The sequence below is a fragment of the Hyla sarda genome, chromosome 13, assembly GCF_029499605.1.
Source record: "Hyla sarda isolate aHylSar1 chromosome 13, aHylSar1.hap1, whole genome shotgun sequence".
NCBI classification, from domain to species: domain Eukaryota; kingdom Metazoa; phylum Chordata; class Amphibia; order Anura; family Hylidae; genus Hyla; species Hyla sarda.
In genome coordinates this window covers 19,830,098-19,846,292 of record NC_079201.1, presented here as the reverse complement: position 1 = coordinate 19,846,292, position 16,195 = coordinate 19,830,098, and the positions used below count along the sequence as shown (strand labels likewise).

The following is a 16,195-nucleotide window of genomic DNA, read 5'->3' as shown; positions in this document are numbered from 1 at the left end:
AAAATGCCAGGTAGTTCGGTTGAGTCCACCTGTTCTGCCTGCTCCGCTTTACGTCCAAGTCCTCCTGTGCCTTCCACCCAGGATGGCTCCCTGGAGCGTGTGGTCCCTGACCCTCCACCGGTTTGGGTGTCCTCTCTCACTCTCAGACTATCTCTGATCTGGCGCAGGTCTCCAGGAAGGCAGCTACTGCCTTAAAGCGTTCCTCCTTGCGCCCTCGCTCCCGGGAGGCTTGTTCAGTCTCCTCTGGCCACCCCTACCGGCTCTCTCACAAGCACCCTAGGGTCATTTTCTCAGACTCCTCACCCGATAGGACGTCTCCTCGCCGCTCTCGCACCCTCTCACCATCTACCAGGCGGTGCCCTCGCTCTCCTGGAGGCCGCTCCTGATCCCCGGCCCGCCATTACAGGTCTACTACGCCTGAATCTAGAGCTTCCACTGCCCGTTCCCGGGTGGGGTGGGCTAGTACTCCTCTGTGCTCTCTCCTGTCTGATAGCACTCCTCTGTGCTCTCTCCTGTCTGATAGCACTCCTCTGTGCTCTCTCCTGTCTGATAGCACTCCTCTGTGCTCTCTCCTGTCTGATAGCACTCCTCTGTGATCTCTCTCCTGTCTGATAGCACTCCTCTGTGATCTCTCCTGTCTGATAGCACTCCTCTGTGCTCTCTCCTGTCTAATTGTACTCCTCTGTGCTCTTTCCTGTCTGATAGTACTCCTCTGTGCTCTCTCCTATCTGATAGGACTCTTTTGAGCTCTCTCCTGTCTGATAGTACTCCTCTGTGCTCTCCCCTGTATGATAGGACAGGAGAGAGCACAGAGGAGTACTATCATAAAGGGGAGAGCACAGAGGAGTACTGTCATACAGGGGAGAACACAGAGAGAGTGCACAGAGGAGTGCTATCAGACAGAGAGCACAGAGGAGTACTATCAGACAGAGGAGTACTATCATACAGGGGAGAGCACAGAGGAGTACTATCAGACAGGAAAGGGCACTGAGGAGTACTATCAGACAGGAGAGAGCACGGAGGAGTGCTATCAGACAGGAGAGAGCACGGGGGAGTGCTATCAGACAGGAGAGAGCACGGGGGAGTGCTATCAGACAGGAGAGAGCACGGAGGAGTACTATCAGACAGGAGAGAGCAAAGAGGAGTGTTATCAGACAGGAGAGAGCACAGAGGAGTGTTATCAGACAGGAGAGAGCACAGAGGAGTGTTATCAGACAGGAGAGAGCACAGAGGAGTGTTATCAGACAGGAGAGAGCACAGAGGAGTGCTATCAGACAGGAGAGAGCACAGAGGAGTGCTATCAGACAGGAGAGAGCACAGAGGAGTGCTATCAGACAGGAGAGAGCACAGAGGAGTGCTATCAGACAGGAGAGAGCACAGAGGAGTGCTATCAGACAGGAGAGAGCACAGAGGAGTGCTATCAGACAGGAGAGAGCACAGAGGAGTGCTATCAGACAGGAGAGAGCACAGAGGAGTGCTATCAGACAGGAGAGAGCACAGAGGAGTACTATCAGACAGGAGAGAGCACAGAGGAGTACTATCAGACAGGAGAGAGCACAGAGGAGTACTATCAGACAGGAGAGAGCACAGAGGAGTACTATCAGATAGGAGAGATCACAGAGGAGTACTATCAGACAGGAGAGAGCACAGAGGAGTGCTATTAGACAGGAGAGAGCACAGAGGAGTACTATCAGACAGAGGAGTACTATCATACAGGGGAGAGCACAGAGGAGTACTGTCAGACAGAAGAGAGCACAGAGGAGTCCTATCAGACAGGAGAGAGCACAGAGGAGTCCTATCAGACAGAAGAGAGCACAGAGGAGTGCTATCAGACAGGAGAGAGCACAGAGGAGTACTATCAGACAGATGAGTACTATCATGCAGGGGAGAGCAAAGAGGAGAACTAGCCCACCCTTACTTACTGGACTTTGTCCATGCCTGTGCTACAGCTTGGACAAAGCCATGATTTTATAAGCCATGAATATAAGCCATGAATTTTACAATAAAATTGTCTTATGAAGTATATTAGAAAGGTTAATGTTTTGCCAAGATGTGCAACATATAAAAAGTTTTTGGATCGTCAGTGCCCATTTGAAGTTGTTTTTACTTGAAGGACACTTACCATCTGTCCACAGGAAAGGTGATGAGTGACTGAATGGTGGGAGTCCCAAGATATTGAACCCCCACAAATCATGGACCTTTTGTCCCCTTTAAACGTGTCTGCTCTCCATTCTTCTCTTTGAGCCAACTGCTGTAAAGGGCTATTTTTGTCTGCTGGGGCCCACCTGATCAGACACTTAAAACCTATCCTGTGGATAAGTGAAGAGTGTATTCATAGGAAAACATCTTTATTATTTATTTTCTATAGGTGCTGTCAACTCCTGACCAAGTTCTGGGAGAAGTGGATGTAGCAGCCTCTGCCCAGTCTAAGACCAACCTGACAGACCTGCTGGACACCCTGAAGCAACTGGAAGAGCCTGAACCACTAATGGATATTAGAACAGAGGGCAAAGACAAATTTAATTGGATCGATGGGGTAAAACTATCAATTTGCTGCAGGTAGATAAAAGGTCTATTCATTTAGGATTAGACGGTATGTAATTTACTGACTACGCTTCCAGGACGCTGACACATCACTTACGACGGATAACCTGGAGCGCCATAGTCAGATGACCCGCAACGGACAGGTGGAACAGAACGAAGTTCATGGTGGGGCTGGGGCTCTGCTGACGGAGGCAAAGCTGCAGAACATCATTAGTTTTCTGGATGAAATGGAAAAAGCTGAACAAGAAAGGCCACGTTCTTCAGGTTCCAACACTCACAGAGGGGTAAAGTCACCCAAATATTTACTCTTGCTATATAAAGATTTTTCTAATCTCATACATTCCCTCCTCCACCTCAACTTTTTTGTTTTATGTCTACCCTCATGTGCTTTAAGTTTGCCTCAACACTTAGAGTAAAGCTGTAGTAGCTTCAAATGATGTTCTAGATCAGTGGTCTCCAACAGCTGTCCAGGCTTTCTGGGAAATGTAGTTTTGCGACATCTTGAGGGCCACAGTTTGGAGACTACTACAGTAGAATCTCTCTCCCAATAGTGGACATTAACGGGGGGGGGAATGTCTGCTATTGAGAGATATCCCCTATTTGAAAAATGGCTCAAAAATCTTTCGAAATGACCGAACACTGTACTGTACTCTCTCCAGAGTGTAATTACCTATAAAACACAATAAAAAGCAATATTACAGTAGAATCTCCCCTTATCACTCCTCTGTACCATTTCATCCCCCCTGTCCCCGTTTATTCCCCCTTTTGATCCCTCCAATGCCATGTCATTCCTCCCCCCTTGAACCCCCTGTGCCACTTTATTCTCCCTGTTCCAAATCATCCCTCCCTTCCCCCTGTGCCACATCATTTCCCCTAAATCCCTCCCGTGCCATTTCATTCCTCCTTTATTGCCCTCTGTGCAAATTCATCACCCCCTCATTACCACCCCCTGTGCAATTTCATTCCCCCCTTTATCCCCCACTGTTCACAGCTTTTCAGTGAGTGCAGCAAAGAAGGCGTCAGGAGAACTGGGGCTGCTGCAGGGGGGGTGCAGTGGGGACGGGGGCCCCTGGGAGCCTGAGCCCCTTACTGGGGTATTGGCTGCACCCCCTGATGGCGGCCCTGTGTACAATGTCGGGCCGGCACATAAGTCTGGTTGTCCCCTATTGGGTGTTTCCACTATTGGTAGTGCCCCCTATTTGGAGGATGCAAATGCATTAAGTCTTATGAGACTCTGCCGGGGGAATGAAAAACGGTTCTCTATTGGGAGGTGTCCGTCCGCTAAGGGAGATTTTACTGTATTCTAAGTTTTCATTAGACTCCAGTGAAACACTGCCCCTAGTGACCAGATTTGCAGACTGCAGTAGTACCTAGCTAGCTTGAAGCCTTTGCAGGTTTTCCAGATTGGGTGCTAGATATTTTCAATTATTGCTCCTCGTCTTCACACAGGCCCTACTGTCGGAAGAAGAGCTGAACCATCTGGAGCAGGCGTCGGCTGTCGCTACTGAGGTGACAAGTTCCATGTTGAAGATGCGACTGGAGCTGGAGGAGAAAAAGAAAGCACTGAGTCTTTTGCAGACAGCACTAGTGAGTATCTCCTTTTATCGGTCCTCCCGGTGACAACCTGACCGCATTGCAGTGCAGTCATTTGACATGGGACTGCTGCCAAGCTGCGTTACCTCTTCGTTAAAGGGGTACTCCGCCCCTAGACATCTTGTCCCCTATCCAAAGGACCCCAGCGGCGGGACCCCCGCGATCTCGGCTGCGACACCCCAGACATCCGGTGCACCGAGCGAACTTTGCTTCATGCCGGATGACTGGTGATCCGGGGTGGAGGCTCGTGACGTCATGGCCACGCCCCCTCAATGCCCCCTCAATGCAAGTCTATGGGAGAGGGCATGACGGCCGTCACACCCCCTCGCATAGACTTGCGTTGAGGGGGTGTGCCCGTGACGTCACGAGCCTCCAACGCTGCACCTGAAGCTCTAGACGAACTCCAGTTCCAGCGGCGGGACCTCCGCGATCAGACATCTTATCCCCTATCCTTTGGATAGGGGATAAGATGTCTAGGGATGGAGTACCCCTTTAATGTCAGTGCTAGGCCAGTTTTGAGCCAAACCGCTAATTTCGGACAGTCTGGTTGCTAGGGACACACTGCTTAACAACCCCAATGTTGTTGGCAAGTAATCTGTCTCCGAAAACCAAAGTCTGCAGCTCTTTTTGAAAGTATGTGTGGGCATGCAGTCTGCTGGCATTTTATACGGAGGTCACCCTTATGGCACCATAAATTGAAGCACTTCCGCTTCCACTATGGGTGCGTGATGAGTACATCCTGAAATTGTTTTGGTATTTTGCACTCTTCAAAAAATCCTGGGACTATATAGGCAATCCCTCCCATCATTCAATTTTGTTCTATGGCGCCTGTTGGAGACAATATGGTGGGGCTTTGAAAATGTAAAGGGAAGAGTGTTCTGTTACCGTCCATTTGTCAACCATTGTTAATGATAAATGGACGGCACGACCGATGTGTGAACATAGCCTAAGAAAGTTTATCAGTGTGTAATGCTGTGTATCCCAACCAGTGTGCCTCCAGCTGTTGCAAAACTGCAACTCCCAGCATGCATCCTGGGAGTTGTAGTTTTGCAACAGCTGGAGGCACACTGGTTAGGAAACACTAGTGTAATCAGTAGAAAACCCATGAACTCCCATGAATCCTGGGAATATATAGGCAATCCCTCCCATTATTCAATATTGTTCTATGGCACTTGTTGGAGACAATAAAGTAGGGCTTTGATAATGAAAGTGGGAATGGTGACCAATCAGATTGAAGCTTTTGTTTTTCTTGTTTTGGTACGAAAATGAAAGGAAGCCTCTGAGTGGCTGCGACTGTCTTAAAGGGGTACTCCGGTGGAAAACTTTTTTTAAACCAACTGGTGCCAGAAAGTTAAACAGATTTGTAACTTCTATTAAAAAACCTTAATCCTTCCAGTACTTATTAGCTGCCGAATACTACAGAGGAAATTCTTTTCTTTTTGGAACACAGAGCTCTCTGCTGACATCACGAGCACAGTGCTCTCTACTGACATCTCTGTCCATTTTAGGAACTGTCCAGAGCAGCCTATGTTTTCTATGGGGATTTTCCCCTACTCTGGACAGTTCTTAAAATGGACAGAGATGTCAGCAGAGAGCACTGTGCTCGTCATGTCAGCAGAGAGCACTGTGTTCCAAAAAGAAAATAATTTCTTCTGTAGTATTCAGCAGTTAATAAGTATTGGAAGGATTAAGATTTTTTAATAGAAGTAATTTACAAATCTGTTAAACTTTCTGCCAACAGTTGATTTAAAAAAAAAATGTTTTCCACCGGAGTACCCCTTTAATTACTGTCCAGTACTGTGGTTGTATGGTGTAAATTCCGTCATGTCCCCTTCTCCCCTCCAGGCCCAGCAGCGGGAATTAACTGTGCGACATGTAAAGCAAACGGAGAAAGACATGAGCTTTCAGCTGAAACAGCAGAGCGAGCAGTATGAGGCCACTATACAGAGGCACCTCACGTTTATCGACCAGGTAAGTCACGAACATAGCACGGACACCTTTCTGGTTTTACATTAGTAAAATCGCAATATAATACAAAATTCCTATTGAAATCAGTGGTGACAGATGTAAAGGGAAGAGTGCTCTGTTGCCGTCCTGTTGTTAATGGGATACTCTGGCGATAAACATCTTATCCCCTAGCCAAAGGATAGGGGAAAAGATTTCTGATCGCAGGGGACCGTCCGGGACAAGGAAGCTTGGAGCTTCCGTGTTCGGGACGTCACGCCACGCCCCCTCCCTTCATGTCTATGGGAGGGGGCGTGACAGCTAGTGCGTAGCCATCACGCCTCCTCCTATAGAGATGAAGGGAGGGGGCGTTGCGGCTGAGTTGACTGGGGTGCAGCGCCAGAGATTGCGGGGGTCCCCAACGGCAGGATCTTATCCCCTACTCGAAGGATAAGATGTTTTTCGCTGGAGTACCCCTTTAAGGATAAATGGATGGCACGACCAAGGTGTGGACGTAGCCTTAAAAAGTTTATCAGTGTGTGATCCTGTGTATCCCAACCAGTGTGCCTCCAGCTGTTGCAAAACTACAACTCCCAGCATGCCCCGACAGCCTTCGGCTGTCGGGGCATGCTGGGAGTTGTAGTTTTGCAACAGCTGGAGACACATCGGTTAGGAAAAAGTGGTGTAATCAGTAGGAAACCCATGAACTGCCACCTATAAGCAGAACAGTGGACGTATTTTAGAAATATGAAAGGAGACTTCACTGAACTCTGCCTATTCACAGCTTATCGATGACAAGAAAGCCCTAAGTGAGCGCTGTGAGTCACTGGTAAGTGAGCTGAAGCAGGTGGATCACAAATACTCCAGCAAGATCTCCCAGATGCAAGAGCAGCATGATATGGTAAGAAGATTGTTTGTCTAATACTCCATTCCCACCCAAAGCTGCATTCAGCATTGTTTCCTTTAGTCTCCAGCTGCATAATATCGCATTATACTGCTGCGTCCTCCTGGTTCAGCACATGTCCAACATGTTTTCTGTCATGATGCATTGTGGAAGTAGAGATTACACCTCTAAAGGCCTCCATTAGAGAAAAGCTGGCCAATCCCACCTGCTGTCCAATGCATACTGGGAGTTGTAGTTTTTCAACAGCTGAAGACACACTAGTTGGAAAACACTTTTCTAATGTGTAGGGGTCCTCCTAGCTCTTCCCCTGACAGGTGATGTTTAGAATAAAATAAAAGATAAGGCATGTTGGATTTCAATTTCTATGGGGAGATAAGCTGCTAACAGAGTAGTCTGGCAGCAGCTTACCCCCATGTATATAAACGGGATGTAGCCCAATAGGTGTCGTCCAGCTATAGAACGTGAATGTGTAAGAAACATATACCACCAGTCTACTATACAGTATAATATACATATATACCACCAGTCTACTATACAGTATAAGATACATATACCACCAGTCTATTATACAGTATAATATATATATACCACCAGTCTACTATACAGTATAATATACATATATACCACCAGTCTACTATACAGTATAAGATACATATACCACCAGTCTACTATACAGTATAATATACATATATACCACCAGTCTACTATACAGTATAATATACATATATACCACCAGTCTACTATACAGTATAAGATACATATATACCACCAGTCTACTATACAGTATAAGATACATATATACCACCAGTCTACTATACTGTATAATATACATATATACCACCAGTCTACTATACAGAATAAGATACATATATACCACCAGTCTACTATACAGTATAATATACATATATACCACCAGTCTACTATACAGTATAAGATAAATATACCACCAGTCTACTATACAGTATAATATACATATATACCACCAGTCTACTATACAGTATAAGATACATATACCACCAGTCTACTATACAGTATAATATACATATATACCACCAGTCTACTATACAGTATAAGATACATATATACCACCAGTCTACTATACAGTATAATATACATATATACCACCAGTCTACTATACAGTATAAGATACATATATACCACCAGTCTACTATACAGTATAAGATACATATATACCACCAGTCTACTATACAGTATAATATACATATATACCACCAGTCTACTATACAGTATAAGATACATATATACCACCAGTCTACTATACAGTATAATATACATATATACCACCAGTCTACTATACAGTATAATATACATATATACCACCAGTCTACTATACAGTATAAGATACATATATACCACCAGTCTACTATATAGTATAAGATACATATACCACCAGTCTACTATATAGTATAAGATACATATATACCACCAGTCTACTATACAGTATAAGATACATATATACCACCAGTCTACTATACAGTATAATATACATATATACCACCAGTCTACTATACAGTATAAGATACATATATACCACCAGTCTACTATACAGTATAATATACATATATACCACCAGTCTACTATACAGTATAATATACATATATACCACCAGTCTACTATACAGTATAAGATACATATATACCACCAGTCTACTATACAGTATAATATACATATATACCACCAGTCTACTATACAGTATAAGATACATATATACCACCAGTCTACTATACAGTATAATATACATATATACCACCAGTCTACTATACAGTATAATATACATATATACCACCAGTCTACTATACAGTATAAGATACATATATACCACCAGTCTACTATACAGTATAAGATACATATATACCACCAGTCTACTATACAGTATAAGATACATATATACCACCAGTCTACTATACAGTATAATATACATATATACCACCAGTCTATTATACAGTATAATATACATATATACCACCAGTCTACTATACAGTATAATATACATATATACCACCAGTCTACTATACAGTATAATATACATATATACCACCAGTCTACTATACAGTATAATATACATATATACCAACCAGTCTACTATACAGTATAATATACATATATACCACCAGTCTACTATACAGTATAATATACATATATACCACCAGTCTACTATACAGTATAATATACATATATACCACCAGTCTACTATACAGTATAATATACATATATACCACCAGTCTACTATACAGTATAATATACATATATACCACCAGTCTACTATACAGTATATGATACATATATACCACCAGTCTACTATACAGTATAAGATACATATATACCACCAGTCTACTATACAGTATAAGATACATATATACCACCAGTCTACTATACAGTATAAATATACAAATATATACCACCAGTCTACTATACAGTATAATATACATATATACCACCAGTCTACTATACAGTATAATATACATATATACCACCAGTCTACTATACAGTATAATATACATATATACCACCAGTCTACTATACAGTATAAGATACATATATACCACCAGTCTACTATACAGTATAATATACATATATACCACCAGTCTACTATACAGTATAATATACATATATACCACCAGTCTACTATACAGTATAATATACATATATACCACCAGTCTACTATACAGTATAATATACATATATACCACCAGTCTACTATACAGTATAATATACATATATACCACCAGTCTACTATACAGTATAATATACATATATACCACCAGTCTACTATACAGTATAATATACATATATACCACCAGTCTACTATACAGTATAATATACATATATACCACCAGTCTACTATACAGTATAATATACATATATACCACCAGTCTACTATACAGTATAATATACATATATACCACCAGTCTACTATACAGTATAATATACATATATACCACCAGTCTACTATACAGTATAATATACATATATACCACCAGTCTACTATACAGTATAATATACATATATACCACCAGTCTACTATACAGTATAATATACATATATACCACCAGTCTACTATACAGTATAATATACATATATACCACCAGTCTACTATACAGTATAATATACATATATACCACCAGTCTACTATACAGTATAATATACATATATACCACCAGTCTACTATACAGTATAATATACATATATACCACCAGTCTACTATACAGTATAATATACATATATACCACCAGTCTACTATACAGTATAATATACATATATACCACCAGTCTACTATACAGTATAAGATACATATATACCACCAGTCTACTATACAGTATAATATACATATATACCACCAGTCTACTATACAGTATAATATACATATATACCACCAGTCTACTATACAGTATAATATACATATATACCACCAGTCTACTATACAGTATAATATACATATATACCACCAGTCTACTATACAGTATAAGATACATATATACCACCAGTCTACTATACAGTATAATATACATATATACCACCAGTCTACTATACAGTATAATATACATATATACCACCAGTCTACTATACAGTATAATATACATATATACCACCAGTCTACTATACAGTATAATATACATATATACCACCAGTCTACTATACAGTATAATATACATATATACCACCAGTCTACTATACAGTATAATATACATATATACCACCAGTCTACTATACAGTATAATATACATATATACCACCAGTCTACTATACAGTATAATATACATATATACCACCAGTCTACTATACAGTATAATATACATATATACCACCAGTCTACTATACAGTATAATATACATATATACCACCAGTCTACTATACAGTATAATATACATATATACCACCAGTCTACTATACAGTATAATATACATATATACCACCAGTCTACTATACAGTATAATATACATATATACCACCAGTCTACTATACAGTATAATATACATATATACCACCAGTCTACTATACAGTATAATATACATATATACCACCAGTCTACTATACAGTATAAGATACATATATACCACCAGTCTACTATACAGTATAATATACATATATACCACCAGTCTACTATACAGTATAATATACATATATACCACCAGTCTACTATACAGTATAATATACATATATACCACCAGTCTACTATACAGTATAATATACATATATACCACCAGTCTACTATACAGTATAATATACATATATACCACCAGTCTACTATACAGTATAATATACATATATACCACCAGTCTACTATACAGTATAATATACATATATACCACCAGTCTACTATACAGTATAATATACATATATACCACCAGTCTACTATACAGTATAAGATACATATATACCACCAGTCTACTATACAGTATATGATACATATATACCACCAGTCTACTATACAGTATAATATACATATATACCACCAGTCTACTATACAGTATAATATACATATATACCACCAGTCTACTATACAGTATAAGATACATATATACCACCAGTCTACTATACAGTATAAGATACATATATACCACCAGTCTACTATACAGTATAATATACATATATACCACCAGTCTACTATACAGTATAATATACATATATACCACCAGTCTACTATACAGTATAATATACATATATACCACCAGTCTACTATACAGTATAAGATACATATATACCACCAGTCTACTATACAGTATAATATACATATATACCACCAGTCTACTATACAGTATAATATACATATATACCACCAGTCTACTATACAGTATAATATACATATATACCACCAGTCTACTATACAGTATAAGATACATATATACCACCAGTCTAATACAGTATAATATACATATATACCACCAGTCTACTATACAGTATAATATACATATATACCACCAGTCTACTATACAGTATAATATACATATATACCACCAGTCTACTATACAGTATAATATACATATATACCACCAGTCTACTATACAGTATAATATACATATATACCACCAGTCTACTATACAGTATAATATACATATATACCACCAGTCTACTATACAGTATAATATACATATATACCACCAGTCTACTATACAGTATAATATACATATATACCACCAGTCTACTATACAGTATAATATACATATATACCACCAGTCTACTATACAGTATAAGATACATATATACCACCAGTCTACTATACAGTATAATATACATATATACCACCAGTCTACTATACAGTATAATATACATATATACCACCAGTCTACTATACAGTATAATATACATATATACCACCAGTCTACTATACAGTATAATATACATATATACCACCAGTGTACTATACAGTATAATATACATATATACCACCAGTCTACTATACAGTATAATATACATATATACCACCAGTCTACTATACAGTATAATATACATATATACCACCAGTCTACTATACAGTATAATATACATATATACCACCAGTCTACTATACAGTATAATATACATATATACCACCAGTCTACTATACAGTATAATATACATATATACCACCAGTCTACTATACAGTATAATATACATATATACCACCAGTCTACTATACAGTATAATATACATATATACCACCAGTCTACTATACAGTATAATATACATATATACCACCAGTGTACTATACAGTATATGATACATATATACCACCAGTCTACTATACAGTATAATATACATATATACCACCAGTCTACTATACAGTATAATATACATATTTACCACCAGTCTACTATACAGTATAAGATACATATATACCACCAGTCTACTATACAGTATAATATACATATATACCACCAGTCTACTATACAGTATAAGATACATATATACCACCAGTCTACTATACAGTATAAGATACATATATACCACCAGTCTACTATACAGTATAATATACATATATACCACCAGTCTACTATACAGTATAATATACATATATACCACCAGTCTACTGTACAGTATAATATACATATATACCACCAGTCTACTATACAGTATAATTTACATATATACCACCAGTCTACTGTACAGTATAATATACATATATACCACCGGTCTACTGTACAGTATAATATACATATATACCACCAGTCTACTATACAGTATAAGATACATATATACCACCAGTCTACTATACAGTATAAGATACATATATACCACCAGTCTACTATACAGTATAAGATACATATATACCACCAGTCTACTATACAGTATAATATACATATATACCACCAGTCTACTATACAGTATAATATACATATATACCACCAGTCTACTATACAGTATAATATACATATATACCACCAGTCTACTATACAGTATAATATACATATATACCACCAGTCTACTATACAGTATAATATACATATATACCACCAGTCTACTATACAGTATAAGATACATATATACCACCAGTCTACTATACAGTATAATATACATATATACCACCAGTCTACTATACAGTATAATATACATATATACCACCAGTCTACTATACAGTATAATATACATATATACCACCAGTCTACTATACAGTATAATATACATATATACCACCAGTCTACTATACAGTATAATATACATATATACCACCAGTCTACTATACAGTATAATATACATATATACCACCAGTCTATTATACAGTATAGGCTACATATATACCACCAGTCTACTATACAGTATAATATACATATATACCACCAGTCTACTATACAGTATAATATACATATATACCACCAGTCTACTATACAGTATAATATACATATATACCACCAGTCTACTATACAGTATAATATACATATATACCACCAGTCTACTATACAGTATAATATACATATATACCACCAGTCTACTATACAGTATAATATACATATATACCACCAGTCTACTATACAGTATAATATACATATATACCACCAGTCTACTATACAGTATAATATACATATATACCACCAGTCTACTATACAGTTCAATATACATATATACCACCAGTCTACTGTACAGTATAATATACATATATACCACCAGTCTACTATACAGTATAATATACATATATACCACCAGTCTACTGTACAGTATAAGATACATATATACCACCAGTCTACTATACAGTATAATATACATATATACCACCAGTCTACTATACAGTATAATATACATATATACCACCAGTCTACTATACAGTATAATATACATATATACCACCAGTCTACTATACAGTATAATATACATATATACCACCAGTCTACTATACAGTATAATATACATATATACCACCAGTCTACTATACAGTATAATATACATATATACCACCAGTCTACTATACAGTATAATATACATATATACCACCAGTCTACTATACAGTATAATATACATATATACCACCAGTCTACTATACAGTATAATATACATATATACCACCAGTCTACTATACAGTATAATATACATATATACCACCAGTCTACTATACAGTATAATATACATATATACCACCAGTCTACTGTACAGTATAATATACATATATACCACCAGTCTACTATACAGTATAATATACATATATACCACCAGTCTACTATACATATATACCACCAGTCTACTATTCTACTATACAGTATAATATACATATATACCACCAGTCTACTGTACAGTATAATATACATATATACCACCAGTCTACTATACAGTATAAGATACATATATACCACCAGTCTACTATACAGTATAATATACATATATACCACCAGTCTACTATACAGTATAAGATACATATATACCACCAGTCTACTACTATACAGTATAATATACATATATACCACCAGTCTACTATACAGTATAATATACATATATACCACCAGTCTACTATACAGTATAATATACATATATACCACCAGTCTACTATACAGTATAATATACATATATACCACCAGTCTACTGTACAGTATAATATACATATATACCACCAGTCTACTGTACAGTATAATATACATATATACCACCAGTCTACTATACAGTATAATATACATATATACCACCAGTCTACTGTACAGTATAATATACATATATACCACCAGTCTACTATACAGTATAATATACATATATACCACCAGTCTACTATACAGTATAATATACATATATACCACCAGTCTACTGTACAGTATAATATACATATATACCACCAGTCTACTATACAGTATAATATACATATATACCACCAGTCTACTATACAGTATAATATACATATATACCACCAGTCTACTATACAGTATAATATACATATATACCACCAGTCTACTGTACAGTATAATATACATATATACCACCAGTCTACTGTACAGTATAATATACATATATACCACCAGTCTACTATACAGTATAATATACATATATACCACCAGTCTACTATACAGTATAAGATACATATATACCACCAGTCTACTATACAGTATAATATACATATATACCACCAGTCTACTATACAGTATAATATACATATATACCACCAGTCTACTGTACAGTATAATATACATATATACCACCAGTCTACTATACAGTATAATATACATATATACCACCAGTCTACTATACAGTATAATATACATATATACCACCAGTCTACTATACAGTATAATATACATATATACCACCAGTCTACTATACAGTATAATATACATATATACCACCAGTCTACTATACAGTATAAGATACATATATACCACCAGTCTACTGTACAGTATAATATACATATATACCACCAGTCTACTATACAGTATAATATACATATATACCACCAGTCTACTATACAGTATAATATACATATATACCACCAGTCTACTATACAGTATAATATACATATATACCACCAGTCTACTATACAGTATAAGATACATATATACCACCAGTCTACTATACAGTATAATATACATATATACCACCAGTCTACTATACAGTATAATATACATATATACCACCAGTCTACTATACAGTATAATATACATATATACCACCAGTCTACTATACAGTATAATATACATATATACCACCAGTCTACTATACAGTATAATATACATATATACCACCAGTCTACTATACAGTATAATATACATATATACCACCAGTCTACTATACAGTATAATA

At 37.6% G+C, this 16,195-nt stretch overlaps 1 protein-coding gene across 5 annotated transcripts in view; it reads left to right on the top strand.

The window, feature by feature from the left end:
• Positions 1-16,195, top strand: part of CEP131 (centrosomal protein 131) — an 89,456-nt gene that overhangs the window by 33,529 nt on the left and 39,732 nt on the right. For 4 of the 5 annotated variants that reach the window (XM_056549717.1, XM_056549715.1, XM_056549716.1 and 1 more), the window contains exons 12-16: positions 2,369-2,536; positions 2,622-2,828; positions 3,994-4,131; positions 5,983-6,108; positions 6,866-6,982. In XM_056549717.1, coding sequence (XP_056405692.1) covers positions 2,369-2,536; positions 2,622-2,828; positions 3,994-4,131; positions 5,983-6,108; positions 6,866-6,982 — 756 coding nt within the window. The remainder of the gene's footprint in view (positions 1-2,368; positions 2,537-2,621; positions 2,829-3,993; positions 4,132-5,982; positions 6,109-6,865; positions 6,983-16,195) is intronic. The other variant, XM_056549718.1, reaches the window with a different exon arrangement.